This window comes from Macaca fascicularis, chromosome 12 (genome assembly GCF_037993035.2).
Source record: "Macaca fascicularis isolate 582-1 chromosome 12, T2T-MFA8v1.1".
NCBI classification, from domain to species: Eukaryota; Metazoa; Chordata; class Mammalia; order Primates; family Cercopithecidae; genus Macaca; species Macaca fascicularis.
Genome location: NC_088386.1, coordinates 3,436,317 through 3,453,526, shown reverse-complemented (window position 1 = coordinate 3,453,526; position 17,210 = coordinate 3,436,317). Strand labels below are relative to the sequence as shown.

General features: G+C 44.5%; 1 protein-coding gene across 5 annotated transcripts in view; it reads left to right on the top strand.

The window, feature by feature from the left end:
- Positions 1–4,839: 4,839 nt before the first annotated feature.
- Positions 4,840–17,210, top strand: part of UGGT1 (UDP-glucose glycoprotein glucosyltransferase 1) — a 108,463-nt gene continuing 96,092 nt past the window's right edge. For 2 of the 5 annotated variants that reach the window (XM_074008730.1, XM_005572832.5), the window contains exons 1-3: positions 4,840–5,065; positions 8,938–9,063; positions 10,814–10,949. In XM_074008730.1, coding sequence (XP_073864831.1) covers positions 10,828–10,949 — 122 coding nt within the window. In that variant the 5' untranslated portion in view covers positions 4,840–5,065; positions 8,938–9,063; positions 10,814–10,827. The remainder of the gene's footprint in view (positions 5,066–8,937; positions 9,064–10,813; positions 10,950–17,210) is intronic. The other 3 variants (XM_065525342.2, XM_015431933.4, XM_005572833.5) reach the window with 3 other exon arrangements.

Here is a 17,210-nt window from a genome sequence, read left to right as displayed (position 1 = left end):
CTAGGGGCTAAGGATGTAGCACTGAACTAAATGATGTCCCTGTCCTCATGGAGTGATACCTACGGGGGGATGCAAACTATCAACATACATAAAATGGGAAAAAATTAAAAAGGTGGAGGAGCGATAGTAAGTTTGAGGACTGAACTTCAAAAAGTCAGGAAAGGTCCTTTGTTTTTGTTTGTTTGTTTTTTTGAGATGGAGTCTTGCTCTGTCCCCCAGGCTAGAATACAGTGGCATGATCTCAGCTCACTGCAACCTCTGCCTTCCGGGTTCAAGTGATTCTCCTGCCTTAGCCTCCCGAGTAGCTGGGATTACAGGCTTGTGCCACCACGCCCAGCTCATTTTTGCAGTTTTAGTAGAGATGGGGTTTCACTACATTGGCCAGACTGGTCTGGAACTCCTTTGAGATCAGGTGATCCACTCGCCTCAGCCTCCCAAAGTGTTGGGATTCACCGCGCCTGGCTCTGGTGAATAGTTCTTAGACACGTCACTAAAAGCAAGATCCATAAGAGAAAAATGGATAGACTGCACTTCACCAAAATTAAAAACTTTTGCTCTAAGAAAGATCCTGTTAAAGGCACGAGAGAACAAGCTATACACAGGGCGCAAGTGTTTCCAAACAACGTATCTGACAAATAACCTGTATCTAAAATATATAAAGTACCCTCAAAACTCAATAGTGGTAAACCAAATAATTTAATTAGAGAATAAGCTAGGGCATGACGAGGCATTCCACCGAAGGATATACAGATTGCAAATGACCATGTGAAAATATGTTCATCACTACCATTAGGGAAGTGCAAACTGAAACCATGATGAGGAATTACTATATGCCTATCAAAATAACAAAAATTTTTTAAAAATGACAGTACCAATTGTGGGTAAGAATGCAGAGAAAATGGATCTCTCATACACTGGTGATGGGAATGTAAAATGGTACAGCCATTCTAGAAAATAGTTTGGCAGTTCCTTACAAGCAAAATGTACATTTACCATATGATCAAGTAATTGCACTCTTGGTCATTCATCTCAGATAAACAAAAACTTAGGTCTAGGCCAGGCATGGTGGCTCATGCCTATAATCCCTGTATTTTGGGAGGCCAAGGCAGGCAGATCACTTGAGGTCAGGGGTTCGAAAACAGCCTAGCCAACGTGGCAAAACTCCATCTGTACTAAAAGTAAAAAAAGTAGCTGGGTGTGGTGGCACACACTTGTAATCCCAGGTACTCGGGAGGCTGAAGCAGGAGAATCGCTTGAATCCAGAGGCGGAGGTTGCAGTGAGCTAGATCATGCCACTGCACTCCAGCCTGGGTGACAGAGCAACACTCCATCCCAACAAAAACAAAAACATACAAAAAACTTGTGTCTATGTAAAAAACCTGTACATAAGGCTGGGTGTGGTGGCTCACAGCTATAATCCCAGCACTTTGGGAGACCAAGCGGGGAGGACTGCTTGAGCCCAAGAGTTCGAGACCAGCCTGGGTAACATGGTAAGACCTGATTTATTAAATAAATAAATTTTTTTATTTGAGATGGCATCTTGGTCCTCACCCAGGCTGGAGTGCAGTGGCGCAATCTCTACTCACTGCAACCTACTCCTCCTGGGTGCAAGCAATTCTCTTGCCTCAGCCTCCTAAGTAGCTGGGATTACAGGCGCCCACCACCACACTCAGCTGATTTTTGTAATTTTAAATAAATAAATAAATAAATGAATACATAAATACATAAATAAAAATACAAATCTGTACATGAATGTTAATAGGAGCTTTATCTGAAATAGTCCTGAACTAGAAAAAACCCAAATGTCCTTCAATAGGTGATGCTAAAATGAATCCGTGTTTGTACCATGGAATATTACTCAGTAATAAAAAGGAACAAACTATTGATATCTACAACTTGTATGGCTCCACAGGTGGCTATGCTGAGTAAAATAAATAAATAAGCTACACACTAGATGATTCTATTCATATAACATTGTAGAATTGGAAAATCTTATATTTAGTGATCAAAATGATGGTTGCCACAGTCTAGGGGTCTTGGGGGTGGGAAGGTAGTTCTGACTTCATAAAAGGGTGGCACGAGGGAGATCTTTGTGGTGCTGCAATAGTTGCGGGTCTTCATTTTGGCAGTAGTTACAGAAATGTACAGACACATACAAAACTATGGAAATACCCCTGTCTCCCCCACACAATGTACCAAGTCAATTTCTGGTTTTGATACTGTAACATAGATACTTGAAATGTAATCATCGGGGGAATGGGCTTAAGGGTACAAAATACCTCTGTGGGCTGGGCACGGTGGCTCACGCCTGTAATCCCAGCACTTTGGGAGGCCAAGGTGGGCGGATCACAAGGTCAGGAGATCGAGACCACGGTGAAACCCCGTCTCTACTAAAAATACAAAACATTAGCCAGGCGTGGTGGTGGCGCTTGTAGTCCCAGCTACTCAGGAGGCTGAGGCAGGAGAAGGTCGTGAACCTGGGAGGCGGAGCTTGCAGTGCAGCCGAGATCGCGCCACTGCACTCCAGCCTGCGCGACAGAGGGAGACTCCGTTTCAAAAAAAAAAAAAAAAAAACCTCTGTGTACTATCTTTGCAACTTCTTGTGAATTTACAATTATTTCTAAATAAAAACTTTAAGTTTTTTAAAATCTGTTTTTGTTCAAGTAAGGTAGCACTTTTCAGAGAAAGGTTTGGAAAAGGTGAAATCCAACTTTCTTAGAAGCTCTGCACTACCACTTAGTTGTATTTTAAAACTAAGCAAACTTTGGTTTTGTTCATGTATCACATAGCAGAAGATCAAGATAAGGCCAAGAAAAAGTATATAATCAACTTTGTAATATGGTGAATTAACAATTTCCTTTTTATGGAAGCATTAGCTGATGTGATTTTAAGAGGGCTAGAAAACACGCTAAGGAAAGCTAACGCAACAGCTCCCTTGTGAAATAAATTTTAAAATGCTCATTGTTTTTTCTTTTTGTGTGTGTACACATTTAGTTTTATTGTAACAAAGCAACTTGTACACTTTTAACCCTTAAAACTGAGCATGAGCTTTCCTTTCCAGTGAAACAAAATTTAAAACTAAACAGCAACAAAATTACAATCGAGAATGTCAATTCCAAATAAGATCCTAGGGGTTCTGCTGATTCTCCCACTGAGTGGCAGGGCTCAAGTCATCATTAGGAGATAATTTATTTTAAAAGTGTCATCTTACGCAAGGATGTCTATCAAACATCACAATTAAACATGCCAAAGGAGAAGCCATGTTGTAAAATGTCCACTGAACCCATCCAAACATCTCAGACCCATTCTTTGCTGAATTCTAGAATCCCATTTTTAAAAAGTTTTTCTTTCTTTTTTTAAACAAGAGAAAGTAGACAGAAAGATGTTGGTAAATGCTAACTGTCCATATTCACTAGAGACCCAGTGTACTCTCCGAGCCCAACATACAGAGCCAGCAGGAAGAAAGCTAGAATTGAAGGCTCTGCTACGCAGGGGCCTAGAGCCCTCCAGCTTCCAGCAGAGCGAAGGAGGTAGGTTTTTCTTTTTTTCCACAGAGCTGGGTGGTGGTGATTCCATACAGTTTTTGCTCAGACAGGCAAGGGATAAAAATGAATTTCGAACAGAAAGCGTTAGAGCCTCTTTTCCCATTGTATTCTGCTCAAGGTATTTCCCCCAAAATAAGTTGAGAACCAGAGTGTAAAGAAACCTCAAGAACAGGGAGACTGAGCACAAGTAGAGGGCGGGGGGGAAAGACTGCAACTTGCTCCCAGGGACTGGAGAAAATGTAAAAAAAAAAAAAAAAAGAAAAAAGGAAGGCTGGAATCCATCAGTGTTCTATTACTCATCTCCTTCATCCTCCTCTCCTTCCTCCCCTTCATCATCATCTTGGCTCATGTTTATTTCCTAAAATTATCTTGGGCCGGGTGTGGTGGCTCATGCCTGTAATCCCAGCACTGGGGAGGCCGAGGCGGGTGGATCACCTGAGGTCAAGAGTTCGAGACCAGCCTGGCTAACAGAGTGAAACCCCGTCTCTACTAAAAAGACAAAAATCAGCCCGGTGCGGTGGCGGGCGCCTGTAATCCCAGCTACTGGGGAGGCTGAGGCGGGAGAATCGCTTGAATCCGGGGGCGGAGGTTGCAGTGAGCCGAGATTGCGCCACAGCACTCCAGCCTGGGAGATAGAGCCAGACTCCAAATCCAAAAAAATACAAAAGTATTTTTGGCTTTTCATTCACTTTGACTTAATATAGTTAAACACATACCCTCCAAAGAGACATTCATTTCTGGGTGGGTTAAATGCTACCTATTGCAAAACAATTTTAAACTGGTTTACATTAGTTAAAAATAAATAAATAAATAAATAAAAGGACAAAGCAGTCCCTGCAGACTAAGCTGCCGCTGCCCGAATAAGATAAGCTAAATCGGCTCCTAAAATTTAAAAAGTCTTCCTTTCATCATGCCCCCTGGAAGGTAGCTATCAACATTTTAGGGTTTAGTATAAAGTCGAAGATGCTCAGAAACATTAAGCCAAGTGTCCTTACTGTGCCACCGAAAGGCTAAAGGGAGTCAGCTTTTAACAAACGTTTAACGGAGTAGGTCCCAGAGTCCAGATTGGATTTTATCGACTGTTAAAGGTTTCGGGTCTCAGCTGCTGGCACAACGAACCTTCCCAAGACCTTGAGGACTGGCAGCCGACCCGCCACCCAGGAAAGCGGAAGTGCGGAGAAACGCCGGACGCCCCCGCTCGGGGATAAGACGCCGACCGCCCGACGCTCTGGCCTGCTAGGTCTCGACTCGGTAGCCGGAAGTCCTCTAGCGTTCGCCTTTAGGAAGCGGAAGTAAGAGGGCGGCCGGCAGCCGGGCAATTGCTTTGCGAGACTGGGTGTTGAGCCGAGCCGCGGGAAAGGCGCGTGTCGGCTTCTCACTGGCGCAGCCTGCACCGCCGCTGCAGCCCCGCCCCGCCCTGGCGTTGTCCCTGGCCCTGTGGCGGACTAACCACGGCCCGGGCATAGGCGGCAAGGGAGACGCGAGCGGTGCGTGTGCCGCGGCTGCGCTGCCGGTGACAGGTACCCAGGGGTGGCGTGAGGAGGCCTCATGGATGGAGAGAGGGTTTGGAGCGCAAGGCGACCCTGTGCCCCCGTCACATTGAGCTTTCGCCTCTACCGTGACTCAGTTTCCCCTCTGGTGTCCCATCCCTTCCCCTATTCGCGAGCGCCCTGAGTTGCCCTCAGTGGTGGTCTTGGCAAGGTATCGCTTCCGCGGGGGTGGCGGCTGGCTCTGTTCAGAGATCTTGAACCTTTTCTGAAGAGCTTTGGATCCTTGTGCCCAAGTGCAGAAGGAAGTGGGGGAAGTGTCCTACCATGAATTTAGACCAAGCTTGATCCTCAGTGAGTTGAGAACCAGCACTTTGCTGGACCCTGATTGCAGAACGACGTGCCTTTTAAAATAGATTTCTATTTTTCCTAAAATGAATTCGGGTTGATGTGCCTTGGTTGCTGTTTTCGTTTAATACTGTGATCTGTTGGCTGGAAATTGGATGATCCGGTTTCACTTTTAGTGTGGGACCTGCCAGATTGAGATCTGCAGCGTCGCCAATAACTTATAGATATGAACTGTTTTTGTTCCTTGGCCAGAATCTGCAGTTGTTTTGCATTTCTTGCCAGATTTGAGAAGGAGCATATTTTGTTCGTTTGAAGTCCTGGGGTCTTTTGCCTTATTGTGCCACACTAACTGTTTCGGAAACATTCACTGATGCACTTGCCAGCCAATTTTAGTGTAAAGTGCGCTCTTTCTTTCAATAATCTTACACTTGCAAGCGTTTGAAGACAGCACCAAAAAACTTGGAATGATTGTAGCCTTTCACTTTGTTTTTTTTTTTTTCTTAAAGCAAGTCGAATTTAGCAACACTTGACTTCCTTTTGATAAACTTAGCTGAAGCTTATTTTTTAAAAATTCTTATTTATTTTTTTGTAGAGACGAGGTCTTGTTATGTCCCAGTCTGATCTTGAACTCCTGGCCACATGAAACTTATTAAAGGAAGTGAGCATAATACTCGCATAGTAGCATAGCACATTTATAATGCACATTGAACTTCAGGGGAATATATTAAACTATGAAGAAAATTCTTTTAGAATTTTCCTGCAGCTGTCTGTGAGCATTTTCTTTTTTAAGTTTCCCTGTAACAATACAAGACAATGTGATAATTTTCTTTTTTCTTTTTTTTTTTTGAGATGGAGTTTCGCTCTTGTCTTCTAGGCTGGAGTGCAATAATGAGGCGATCTCGGCTCACTACAACCTCTGCCTCCGCGGTTCAAGTGATTCTCATGCCTCTGCCTCCCAAGTAGCTGGGATTACAGGCACGTGCCACCACGCCCAGCAAATTTTTTGTATTTTTTGTAAAGATGGGGTTTCACCATGTTGGCCAGGCTGGCCTCGAATTCTTGACCTCAGGTGATCCACCCGCCTTGGCCTCCCAAAGTGCTAAGATTGTAGCAGGACAAGCCACAGACAAAACCCCTCAGACACCGAGTTAAAGAAGGAAAGGTTTTATTTGGCCGGGAGCTTTGGCAAGACTCACATCTCCAACAATGGAGCTCCCCAAGTGAGCAATTCCTGTCCCACTTTAAGGGGGTCCGCGTGAGAGGATCGTGATCGATTGAACAAGCAAGGGGTATGTGACTGGGGGCTGCATGCTCCAGTAAGAACAGAAGAGAACAGGACAGGGATTTTCACAGTGCTTTTCTATAGAATGTCAGTAATCTATAGATAACATAACCCATTAGGTCAGGGGTCGATCTTTAACTACCAGGCCCAGGGTGTGGTGCGGGGCTGTCTGCTTGTGGATTTCTTTTCTGCATTTTAGTTTTTACTTCTTTCTTTGGAGGCAGAAATTGGGCATAAGACAATATGAGGGGTGATCCCCTCCCTTAGGATTACAGGTGTGAACCACCACGCCCGGCCTGATGTGATCATTTTCATATCAGATGTATAATAACCACTTCTAGCTGAAATTAGATTTATGTGGTTCACAGGAAATGGCTTTGCTAATAGATACATAGTAAATGTGTGTTATGCTTAATAATTTGAGAAGTTAATTTGTTTCTTTAAAAGGATACTTCCTAATATTTTTCCTTGCTACTATCTCATATATAGAATCTCAGATGGCCGTGTATAAACTTGCAGATTGCATTTTTTTTTTTTTTTGAGACAGCTGTCACCCAGGCTGGAGTGCAGTGGCACGTTCTTGGCGCACTACAGCTTCTGCACCCTCCAGGCTCAAGCGACCACCATGCCTGGCTACTTTTTGGTATTTTTAGTAGAGACGGGGTCTCATTATGTCTCCCAGGCTGGTCTTGAACTCCTGAGCTCAAGCGATCCATCCACCTGCTTTGGCCTCCCACAGTGCTGGGATTACAGGTGTGAGCCACCCTGCTGGGCCTGCATATTGTTTTTTAAGAGTCTGTTTTTTTTTTTTTTTTTTTTTTTTAACTAAAAAAAACTATTAGTTTAAAAACGGGAAAAGAAAAAGTTGGTGATGACTTAGAATTTTCATGCCTCTCCTGTTTTCCAAAAAGGGTAAAGGATTTTTTTTTTTTTTTTTTTGAGATAGGATCTCACTGCCCAGTGTGCAGTGGTGCTGTCCCTGCTCATTGCAGCTTTAAGCAATCCTCTGATTTCAGCCTCCCAAGTAACTAGGACCATAGGCGTGTGCTACCCTGCCCTGGTAATTTATTTTTTTTTTTTTTTTTGAGACGGAGTCTCGCTCTGTCGCCCAGGCTGGAGCGCAGTGGCCGGATCTCAGCTCACTGCAAGCTCCGCCTCCCGGGTTCACGCCATTCTCCTGCCTCAGCCTCCTGAGTAGCTGGGACTACAGGCGCCCGCCACCTCGCCCGGCTAGTTTTTTGTATTTTTTGTAGAGACGGGGTTTCACTGTGTTAGCCAGGATGGTCTTGATCTCCTGACCTCGTGATCCTCCCGTCTTGGCCTCCCAAAGTGCTGGGATTACAGGCTGCCCTGGTAATTTTTAAATTTTTTTGTAGAGATGGGATCCGTGTCGCTCAGGCTGGTCTTGAACTGACCTCCAGCAATCCTCCTGGGTTGACCTCCCTAAATGCTGGGATTATAGGTGTGAGCCACCATGCCTGGCACATAATATTTATTAATATTCCCTATATTTTACTGCAGATAAATAAGCAAGAGATAGTGTTTTAATTTTTTTATTTTTATTTTTTGTTCGTGAGACAGAGTCTTGCCCTGTTGCCCAGGCTGGAGTATAGTGGCATGATCTTGCTCGTTGCAACCTCCACCTCCTGGCCTCAGGCGATCCTCCCCGCTCAGCCTCCTACAGATGGTTGTTGATAGTTGGGCCTAGAACTTGTTAAAGAGTGTTTTCTGTTTATTCATCATGCCGCAAGTATAATGCCTATGATCATGCAACACCACATGGCACATTCTGATGGCCATTATCTCAGACTGTTTGTCTTTATAAGCAACATTTAAGGACCCCTAGGGTCAGAGTGATAAGGGAGCCTATAAAATGAAGACATACTCAAACCAGAGACCGCTCCTCTTCCCGTTCCTCTTCCCCTTCTCCTCCTCCTCCTTCTTCTTTCCTCGTCCTCCTGTCCCGCTCTCCTCCTGTCCCGCTCTCCTCCTATCCCGCTCTGTTGCCCAGATGCAGCATGGACCTCCTGGGCCCAAGCTATCTTTCCACCTCGGCCTCCCAAGTAGCTGGGACCATAGGTGCATGCCACCATGCCTGGCTGATTTATTAATTTTTTTTTGTTTCAAAAGAAGCTGGCAGTGCCTAAACTTAAAATGCTTCTAAAAGCCACTTTTCTATTTGGTGTAGTTTATTTTGCTTTTGCCCATCGTTCTTCAGAGATATTGTGTGTTATATGAAGCAGGATGTTAACACAAATGATGCTTTTTATAAAAGGAAGGTATTGACTGGTCCCCAATGTGGACGGCCTCCCTCAATGATAGATTTTATAAGCAGTACGAAGGAACTGGGATGAGACGGAAGTGAACCTTAGCAGAGCGAACATCCTGAAGCCAAGGACAGGTTAGTGCTTCCCACATAGTCATCCCCCTTTAGCTCTCATTCAAATGGGTAGAGCTTGGATACTGACTTTTCTGTGGCTCAGGGGAGGTCTGATTAGGGTTCTGTTAGGTGGACTTTTGGGATGAAAATCAGAGACATCTGCAGCTGGACACCTTTTTCTGAAATTGTCTGGATGCTGTCTGTGAGGATCTTGACAGGCTTGGAGCGGCTACTGAGGGAGTCAGGAGGCCTGCATTCTGTGGCCATCCACTTTGCCAGTGACCCCAGATCCCTCATTTTGTGGATGGGGACGGTTGGCTTGGCAAGCCACTAAAATTTTACATTTATTTCAGAACCTGTCTGAGTTTACATTTGAGACCCGTTATGTTCGTTTCCTAGGGCTACCACAACAAAGTATCACAAACTGGGTGCCTTAGAACAACAGACATTTACTGTCTCACAGGGCTAGAAATCCTTAATCAAAGTTTCACAGGACCATGTTCCCGCTGAACTCTTCTTAGGAGAATCTGTCTTTGACTCTTCAGCTTCTGGTAGTTTCAGGCATTCCTTAGCTTACAGTATAATTTTAGTGTGTGCCTCTCTCTTCCCCTGGTGCTTCCCTGGGTCTCTACATAGTTGTCCCTCTGTGCTGTCTATCTCTGTCCAGATTTGTCCTCTTTATAACGTCAGTCATTGAATTAGTGCCCACCTAATAACCTTGTTTTAACTGATGACCTCTGTAAAGACTGTATTTACAAATAAGTTGACATTACGAGGTACTGGGGGAGAGGATTTCCATATCTTTTTTGGGGGACACAGTTCAACCCTTAATATCCATCATTTATATTTTCATCTATCTCAGCTTTGCTTTCCTGCTTTATAAAGAATGGTTGTGTGCAAGCTGGGGTGCCACCAACTGATTTTTATACCCCTGTATAGTGTAGATTCCTTGGGAAATGAAGCAGAGCCTTTGTAGGAAAGTATGTAATAACCTAAATGCCTTCAGTTACAGTATCAGTCACTCAGCAAATATCTGTTGGACTAGCTAGATATTAAGTGCTATTATATGTCAGAAGCATTTCTGTTTTGCTAACTTATGTTATTTTTTTTTTTTTTTTTTTTTTTTTTTTTTTTTTTTTTTTGAGACGGAGTCTCGCTCTGCCGCCCAGGCTGGAGTGCAGTGGCCGGATCTCAGCTCACTGCAAGCTCCGCCTCCCAGGTTCACGCCATTCTCCTGCCTCAGCCTCCCAAGTAGCTGGGACTACAGGCGCCCGCCACCTCGCCCGGCTAGTTTTTTGTATTTTTTTAGTAGAGACGGGGTTTCACTGGGTTAGCCAGGATGGTCTCGATCTCCTGACCTCGTGATCCGCCCTTTGTGTCTCCAAGTATTAGCATTGTTATTTTGTGTCTCCAAGTATGAGGTTAAAATTACTTTGTAGCAGGCCGGGCGTGGTGGCTCATGCCTGTAAGCCCAGCACTTTGGGAGGCTGAGGCCTGCAGATCACGAGGTCAGGACTTTGAGACCAGCCTGGCCAACATGGTGAAACCCTGTCTCTACTAAAGATACAAAAAATTAGCAGGGTGTGGTGGTGCATGCCTGTAATCCCAGCTACTCGGGAGGCTGAGGCAGGAGAATTGCTTGACCCTGGGAGGGGGAGGTTGCATGAGCCGAGATTGCACCACTGCACTCCAGCTTGGGCGACAGAGTGAGACTCCGTCTCAAAAAAAAAATTTCCTTGTAACAAAACTTTTTTTCTTTTTTTCCTTTTAGGAGTTTGCTATAAAATGGGAGTTCTGATTGTACTCACTGTTCTGTGGCTGTTCCCCTCAGTAAAGGCCGACTCAAAAGCCATTACAACCTCTCTTACAACAAAATGGTTTTCCACTCCATTGTTGTTAGAAGCCAGGTAAGAGAACGTTTTTTTCCCCTCCACGTATTTGAGTATAAATATAGGCTCTGACAGTGAACATTCAGGAGCTTTTTAAGCAGTGAGATTATCATCAAATGCATTTATGAAGAGCCTCTTTCAGTGTGCACTGTGGTATGTACTGTACAAAGGCTGTTAGGGCATAGCATCATTCAGTAGGACAAGGGCTATGTGGGTTTATAGAGATATGTAGAACTTTAGACAAATAACTGTTGGATAAGTTAGTATGTTACTTTCCAAAAAGCATAACAAGGGAAGACAGAGTTGTGTTTATTTATTTATTTATTTTTGGAGACAGGTCTCGCTCTGTTTCCCAGGCTGGAGTGCAGTGATGAGATCTTGGCTCACTGTGACCTCCACCTCCTGGGTTCAAGGGATTCTCATGCCTCTGCCTCCCGAGTAGCTGGGATTACAGAAATGCTCCACCACACCCTGCTATTCTTTGTATTTTTAGTAGAGATGGGGTTTCACCATGTTGGCCAGGCTGGTCTTGAACTCCTCAGTCTCATGTGATCTGCCCACTTTGGCCTCCCAAAGTGCTGGGATTACAGATGTGAGCCACTGTGCCTGCACAGCTGTATTCCAATTTTCTCCTTATTTGAAGGAAGTTTTAAGAGGTGATTGATAAAAGGAAAAGAAGAGGGCTTAGCAACGTGGGGGAAAGAGGACTTATTTCCCATAAGAACCTGGAAGAAGGCTGGGTGCAGTGACTCACGCCTGTAATCCCAACAGTTTGGAAGGACAAGGTGGGTTGATCACCTGAGGTCAGGAGTTCGAGACTAGCCTGTCAACAATTAGCTGTGCATGCTGGCGCGTGCCTGAGCATCAGATTAGGAGGTTATGCCCATGCAGTTCAATCTTTCTTTTTTTTTTTTTTTTTGAGACGGAGTCTCGCTCTGTCGCCCAGGCTGGAGTGCAGTGGCCGGATCTCGGCTCACTGCAAGCTCCGCCTCCCGGGTTTACGCCATTCTCCTGCCTCAGCCTCCCGAGTAGCTGGGACTACAGGCGCCCGCCACCTCGCCCGGCTAGTTTTTTGTATTTTTTTAGTAGAGACAGGGTTTCACCGTGTTAGCCAGGACGGTCTCGATCTCCTGACCTCGTGATCCGCCTGTCTCGGCCTCCCAAAGTGCTGGGATTACAGGCTTGAGCCACCGCGCCCGGCCTCAATCTTTCTTTTTAAATGATAAAAATGGTGGCTAGGTACAGTGGCTCATGCCCTGTAAATCCCAGCACTTTGGGAGGCTGAGGTGGGTGAACTGCTTGAGTCCAGGAGTTTGAGACCAGCCTGGGCAACATGGGGAAACCCTATCTCTCAAAAAAAAAAAAAATAGCTGTGTGTGGTGGTTCGTGCCTGTAGTCCCAGCTACTTGGGAGGCTGAGTGAAAGAATCACTTGAGCCCAGGAGGCGGAGCTTGCAGTGAGCCAAGATCACGCCATTGCACTCCAGCCTGGGCAACAGAGCAAGACTCCGTCCAAAAAAAAAAAAAAAAGAGAAAGAAGTTACCTTACAATTAAAATGGGTAGAATTTTTCATAAAACAACAGTTGTCTTAAAATTAGTGAAACACAATATAGTAAATAATTTCATGAGAAATTTTGTATTCCAAGTGTGCTTTTCAGTGAGTGTTTGTAAGTAAATATAATGAGATATCTGTCTGTATAGGTAGGGCTTAAATGCTTATGGATGGAAACTTATTTGATTGTATCTCAAGTAACCTAGAGGTAGAACTAGCAGAGACTATCCAAAGGATAAGTGTGGGTAGACTGAGCAGCAAGCACTTGGTAAGTCTCAGCGTTTGAATGTGCTAGAAATTTGGGCTGTCACATCACTTCGATCAGCCTTGTGGTCTGCCTTCTTCATCTTCAATTTAGAATTTTTTTTTTTTTTTTTTTGAGAGTTTTTGAGACAAGGTCTGTCTCTTGTTTTTCAGGCTAGTGTAGTGGTGTGATCTCAGCTTACTGCAGCCTCTGCCTCCTGGGCTCGAGCCATCCTCCCACCTAGGCCTCCCTAGTAGCTGGGACTACAGGCGTAAGCCACCACCCCTGGCTTATTTTTGTATTTTTTATAGAGACGGAGTTTTACCGTGTTGGCCAGGCTGGTCTCGAACTCCTGAGCTCAAGTGATCCACCTGCCTCGGCCTCCCACAGTGGTGGAATTACAGGTGTGAGCCACCACGCCTGGCCTCTAGAGTTTTGTATTCTAACATTTTCCCCTTAATTCCTGGAAAAATGTGGATGAAGAATTTTGCTATGTTGATTATGTGAACGAATGGTTGCACCTCTTAAAGAGAAAGCCCCATTTGATATTGCCAAAAGGACCAGTGGGAAGGGGCATGCAGCAGCCGGTCTTGACTAGCTCAGGAGACTAGCAGACTTTCTGCTAAATAGACTTCCTTCCATCGCCTCTCTCTGCCTTTCTTTCTCAGCATGGAAGTGGCAAAACAAAGACAAAACCATTGTATATATTTCATAGTGATAACTAACTTGATAAATGGGTCCAGCTTCTCAAATGTCTGAACTTTATTAGATATGGCATAGTAGTAAATGTGAAGTGGCTCTTTTTTTAGAGTTCTTATGGTGGGGAAAAAAAGCCCAATAAAGCAAATAACAAACAAAAGAACAGTGACTGAAGATATTTTGAGACTGCCTGAGCTAGACCACCTGAGCTTGGACCCTAAAAACTAAAGTTTTTCTTTTCCTTTTTGCTAATCTTATTTTGGATGATTTGTTTGGTATAAATCTGTCATTGAGATTTACAACCCCTCCCCCCAGCCCCACTTTGTTTTTGAGACAGAGTCTCATTTTGTCGCCCAGGCTGGAGTTCAGTGGCGCCATCTTGGCTCACTGCAACTTCTGCCTCCCAGGTTCAAGCCCATTCTCATTCTCCTGCCTTAGCCTCCCGAGTAGCTGGGATTACAGGCATGTGCCAGCACGCCTGGCTAATTTTTACATTTTTAGTAGAGACGGGGTTTTACCATGTTGGCCAGGCTGGTCCGAACTCCTGACCTCAGGTGATCTGCCCGCCTTGGCCTCCCAAAGTGCTGGGATTACAGGCGTGAGCCACCGCGCCTGGCCAAGATTTACTATCACTTTCTGATTCATTTTGTAAAATTAACTGTAACAGTTGTTTTTGTGAGAGTCTGTTTAACATTCTTTTTTTTTTTTTTGAGGCGGAGTCTCACTCTGTCGCCCAGGCTGGAGTGCAGTGGCGCAATCTTGGTTCACTGCAAGCTCCACCTCCTGGGTTCACGCCATTCTCCTGTCTCAGCCTCCCGAATAGCTGGGACTACAGGCGCCCGCCACCATGCCCGGCTAATTTTTTGTATTTTTAGTAGAGACGGGGTTTCACCGTGTTGGCAAGGATGGTCTTGATCTCCTGACCTCGTGATCCGCCCGCCTCAGCCTCCCAAAGTGCAGGGATTATAGGCGTGAGCCACCACGCCCGGCCAACATTCTTTTTTTAAGATGGAGTTTGCTCTTGTTGCCCAGGCTGGAGGGCAATGGCGTGATCTTGGCTCACCGCAACCTCCGCCTCCCAGGTTCAAGCTATTCTCCTGCCTCAGCCTCCTGAGTAGCTGGAATTACATGCATGCACCACCACACCTGGCTAATTTTGTAATTTTTTTTTTTAGTAGAGATGGGGTTTCTCTATGTTGGTCAGGCTGATCTGGAACTCCCCACCTCAGGTGATCCCCCCTCCTTGGCCTCCCAAAGTGCTGGGATTACAGGTGTGAGCCACCGTGCCCGGCCTCTGTTTAACATTCTTACCCCGAATTACATTTCGTTACTTTCACTTTTATTTACACTAACTTCTTGATATTTGTACATTCTTGATCATTGTACTAGAAGATTCCTATGGCATAAAACTATGGAGTTTTGAGAAAGAATGCTAAATTTGCCAGCCCTAATTGCTCGATATTTTCAGTTTCTTTGGTCACTGTGAGGTGAACAGGGTATACTGTTTTCTTCATCAACTTGCTTATCACAAACATTTCCCCCTTTCATGATATCCCTGGTCATTTGCCATTTTGTTTTATTTTTATTTTTATTAATTTTTTTCCTTGGCATGTGAAGTAAGAGCCACATTTGCCATTTTGGTTTACTATTTTTAGGCCCCTTCTCCTGTGGCTGTTTGTATACAGTTTGCCAAGGTAATACGACATGTAGGCAACTCATAGAAATGAACTATGCTTATTTGAATCCACTTGGTATTCACCTCCAGAGCTAGCAGAGGCCACTATTCTTCATTCTCATGTCTGTGGGAGACCCTGATGAAGGATCCAGGTACTCTGTCCATCTGGTTAAGGATGAAGGGTCAGGATCTTTTACTACACTTTATGGCATGCGGCCACCACAGATCTTTTGCCTTCCTTGCATCTATCCCTCAGGGACTAAAAATATTCCTGTTGTGTATTTTTAGATTGGACCTGATGTTTGTGAAGGAGTTGTAGCTTTGTGGTTGTCAATGAAGTGATACTTATCTTTAATTGAAGTGAAACACTAAGTGTGTTTTCTGCAGCTGTAGCTACAGAAATATTACATAAGCAGGTATTATTAAAATCAAAACTAATAATCATTTATTGAGTGCTAAATTTTGTAATGACCCAGAATGTAGCGTGATAGAAGTATAAATTAAATGGACATGAATTTATATTCCAGCTTTTCCATTGACTCACTCTATGTCTGTAAGCAAGTTAGTAGCGTCTCTGAATTACAGCTTATTTACTTGAAAAACGGTTATATCTGAGGGTGGCTGTGTGGATTTGAGGACACAAGTAAATATGCCAAGCTTAGTGACCGTCACGTCATAGACCCTCCTTAAATATTAGTTTCTTCTCTCCTTCTAGTTCTACATAGAAGGAAGACCAATGCTGATCTCCCACAATAGCTTTGGAAATCTAAGAAAACAAGTTGCTACCCTATTTGTACTATCTTGTGGGCATTCATTCTGGTTGTTTGTAGCTTTTTTTGTGTTGTAGATTAAAAATTTGTCCTAGATTATGGCATTTCAAAACATTTACATATGGAGAGAATGGTATAATGTACTGTCTCTGCACCCATCACCCTGTTTTAACAATTATCAATTTAAGTACAATAACCACCATCACCACCACCTTCTCTCCTCCCGCACTAGAATATTTTAAAGCAAATCCCAGACATCATATAATTTGTAAAATCATGATTTTTGGGGGGAGGGGGAGGGAGTTTCACTCTTGTTGCCCAGGTTGGAGTGCAATGGCATGATCTCGGCTCACTGCAGTCTCCCCTTCCTGGGTTCAAGTGATTCTCCTGCCTCAGCCTCCTGAGTAGCTGGGATTACAGGCGCCCGCCACCACCCTCGACTAATTTTTTCTATTTTTAGTGGAGATGGGGTTTCACCATGTTGGCCAGACTGGTCTCGAACTCCTGACCTCAGATGTTCCACCTCTGCCTCCCAAAGTGCTGGGATTACAGGTGTGAACCACCGCGCCCGGCCTGTAAAATCATAATTTATACTCGGTGGAATAAGTGTTAGATAAGAAGCTAAAAAAACAAAAAGCAACAAAAATATGCTTTTAAAAAAGGCAGCATTTCTTTTTTTTTTATTTTATTTTTTTTTTGAGACAGAGTCTCGCTCTGTCGCCCAGGCTGGAGTGCAGTGGCCGGATCTCAGCTCACTGCAAGCTTCGCCTCCTGGGTTTACGCCATTCTCCTGCCTCAGCCTCCCGAGTAGCTGGGACTACAGGCGCCGCCACCTCGCCCAGCTAGTTTTTTTTGTATTTTTTAGTAGAGACGGGGTTTCACCGTGTTCACCGGGATGGTCTCGATCTCCTGACCTCGTGATCCGCCCGTCTCGGCCTCCCAAAGTGCTGGGATTACAGGCTTGAGCCACCGCGCCCGGCCTTGGCAGCATTTCTTTAATAATATCTTGTATTCTTCTCTCCCCTGGGTTGTTTCAGTGGATCTAGTAAGCAATATTAGGACTGTTCCAAGTTTAGACCTTGTAAGACTTATGTAGGCAGTGGGGTGAAAAGAATGTATGTTTCAAGAAGCTTCCCTGTAATTGTATGAAAAGCATGTATTTGTGTGTGGCCTTTACTGGGAGAGTCTTCGCCTGATTGAATCTTAGTTTTCACCACACTGGTGAGTGTGTCACCTTCCCCCTCTCTGCTTATCTTGTGAATGTGCCTTTAATTAATTAATTTAGTGTTTATTTGCACATCCTGGTTTATCTGTCTTAGTACTTGTTTTCTTAGACTAT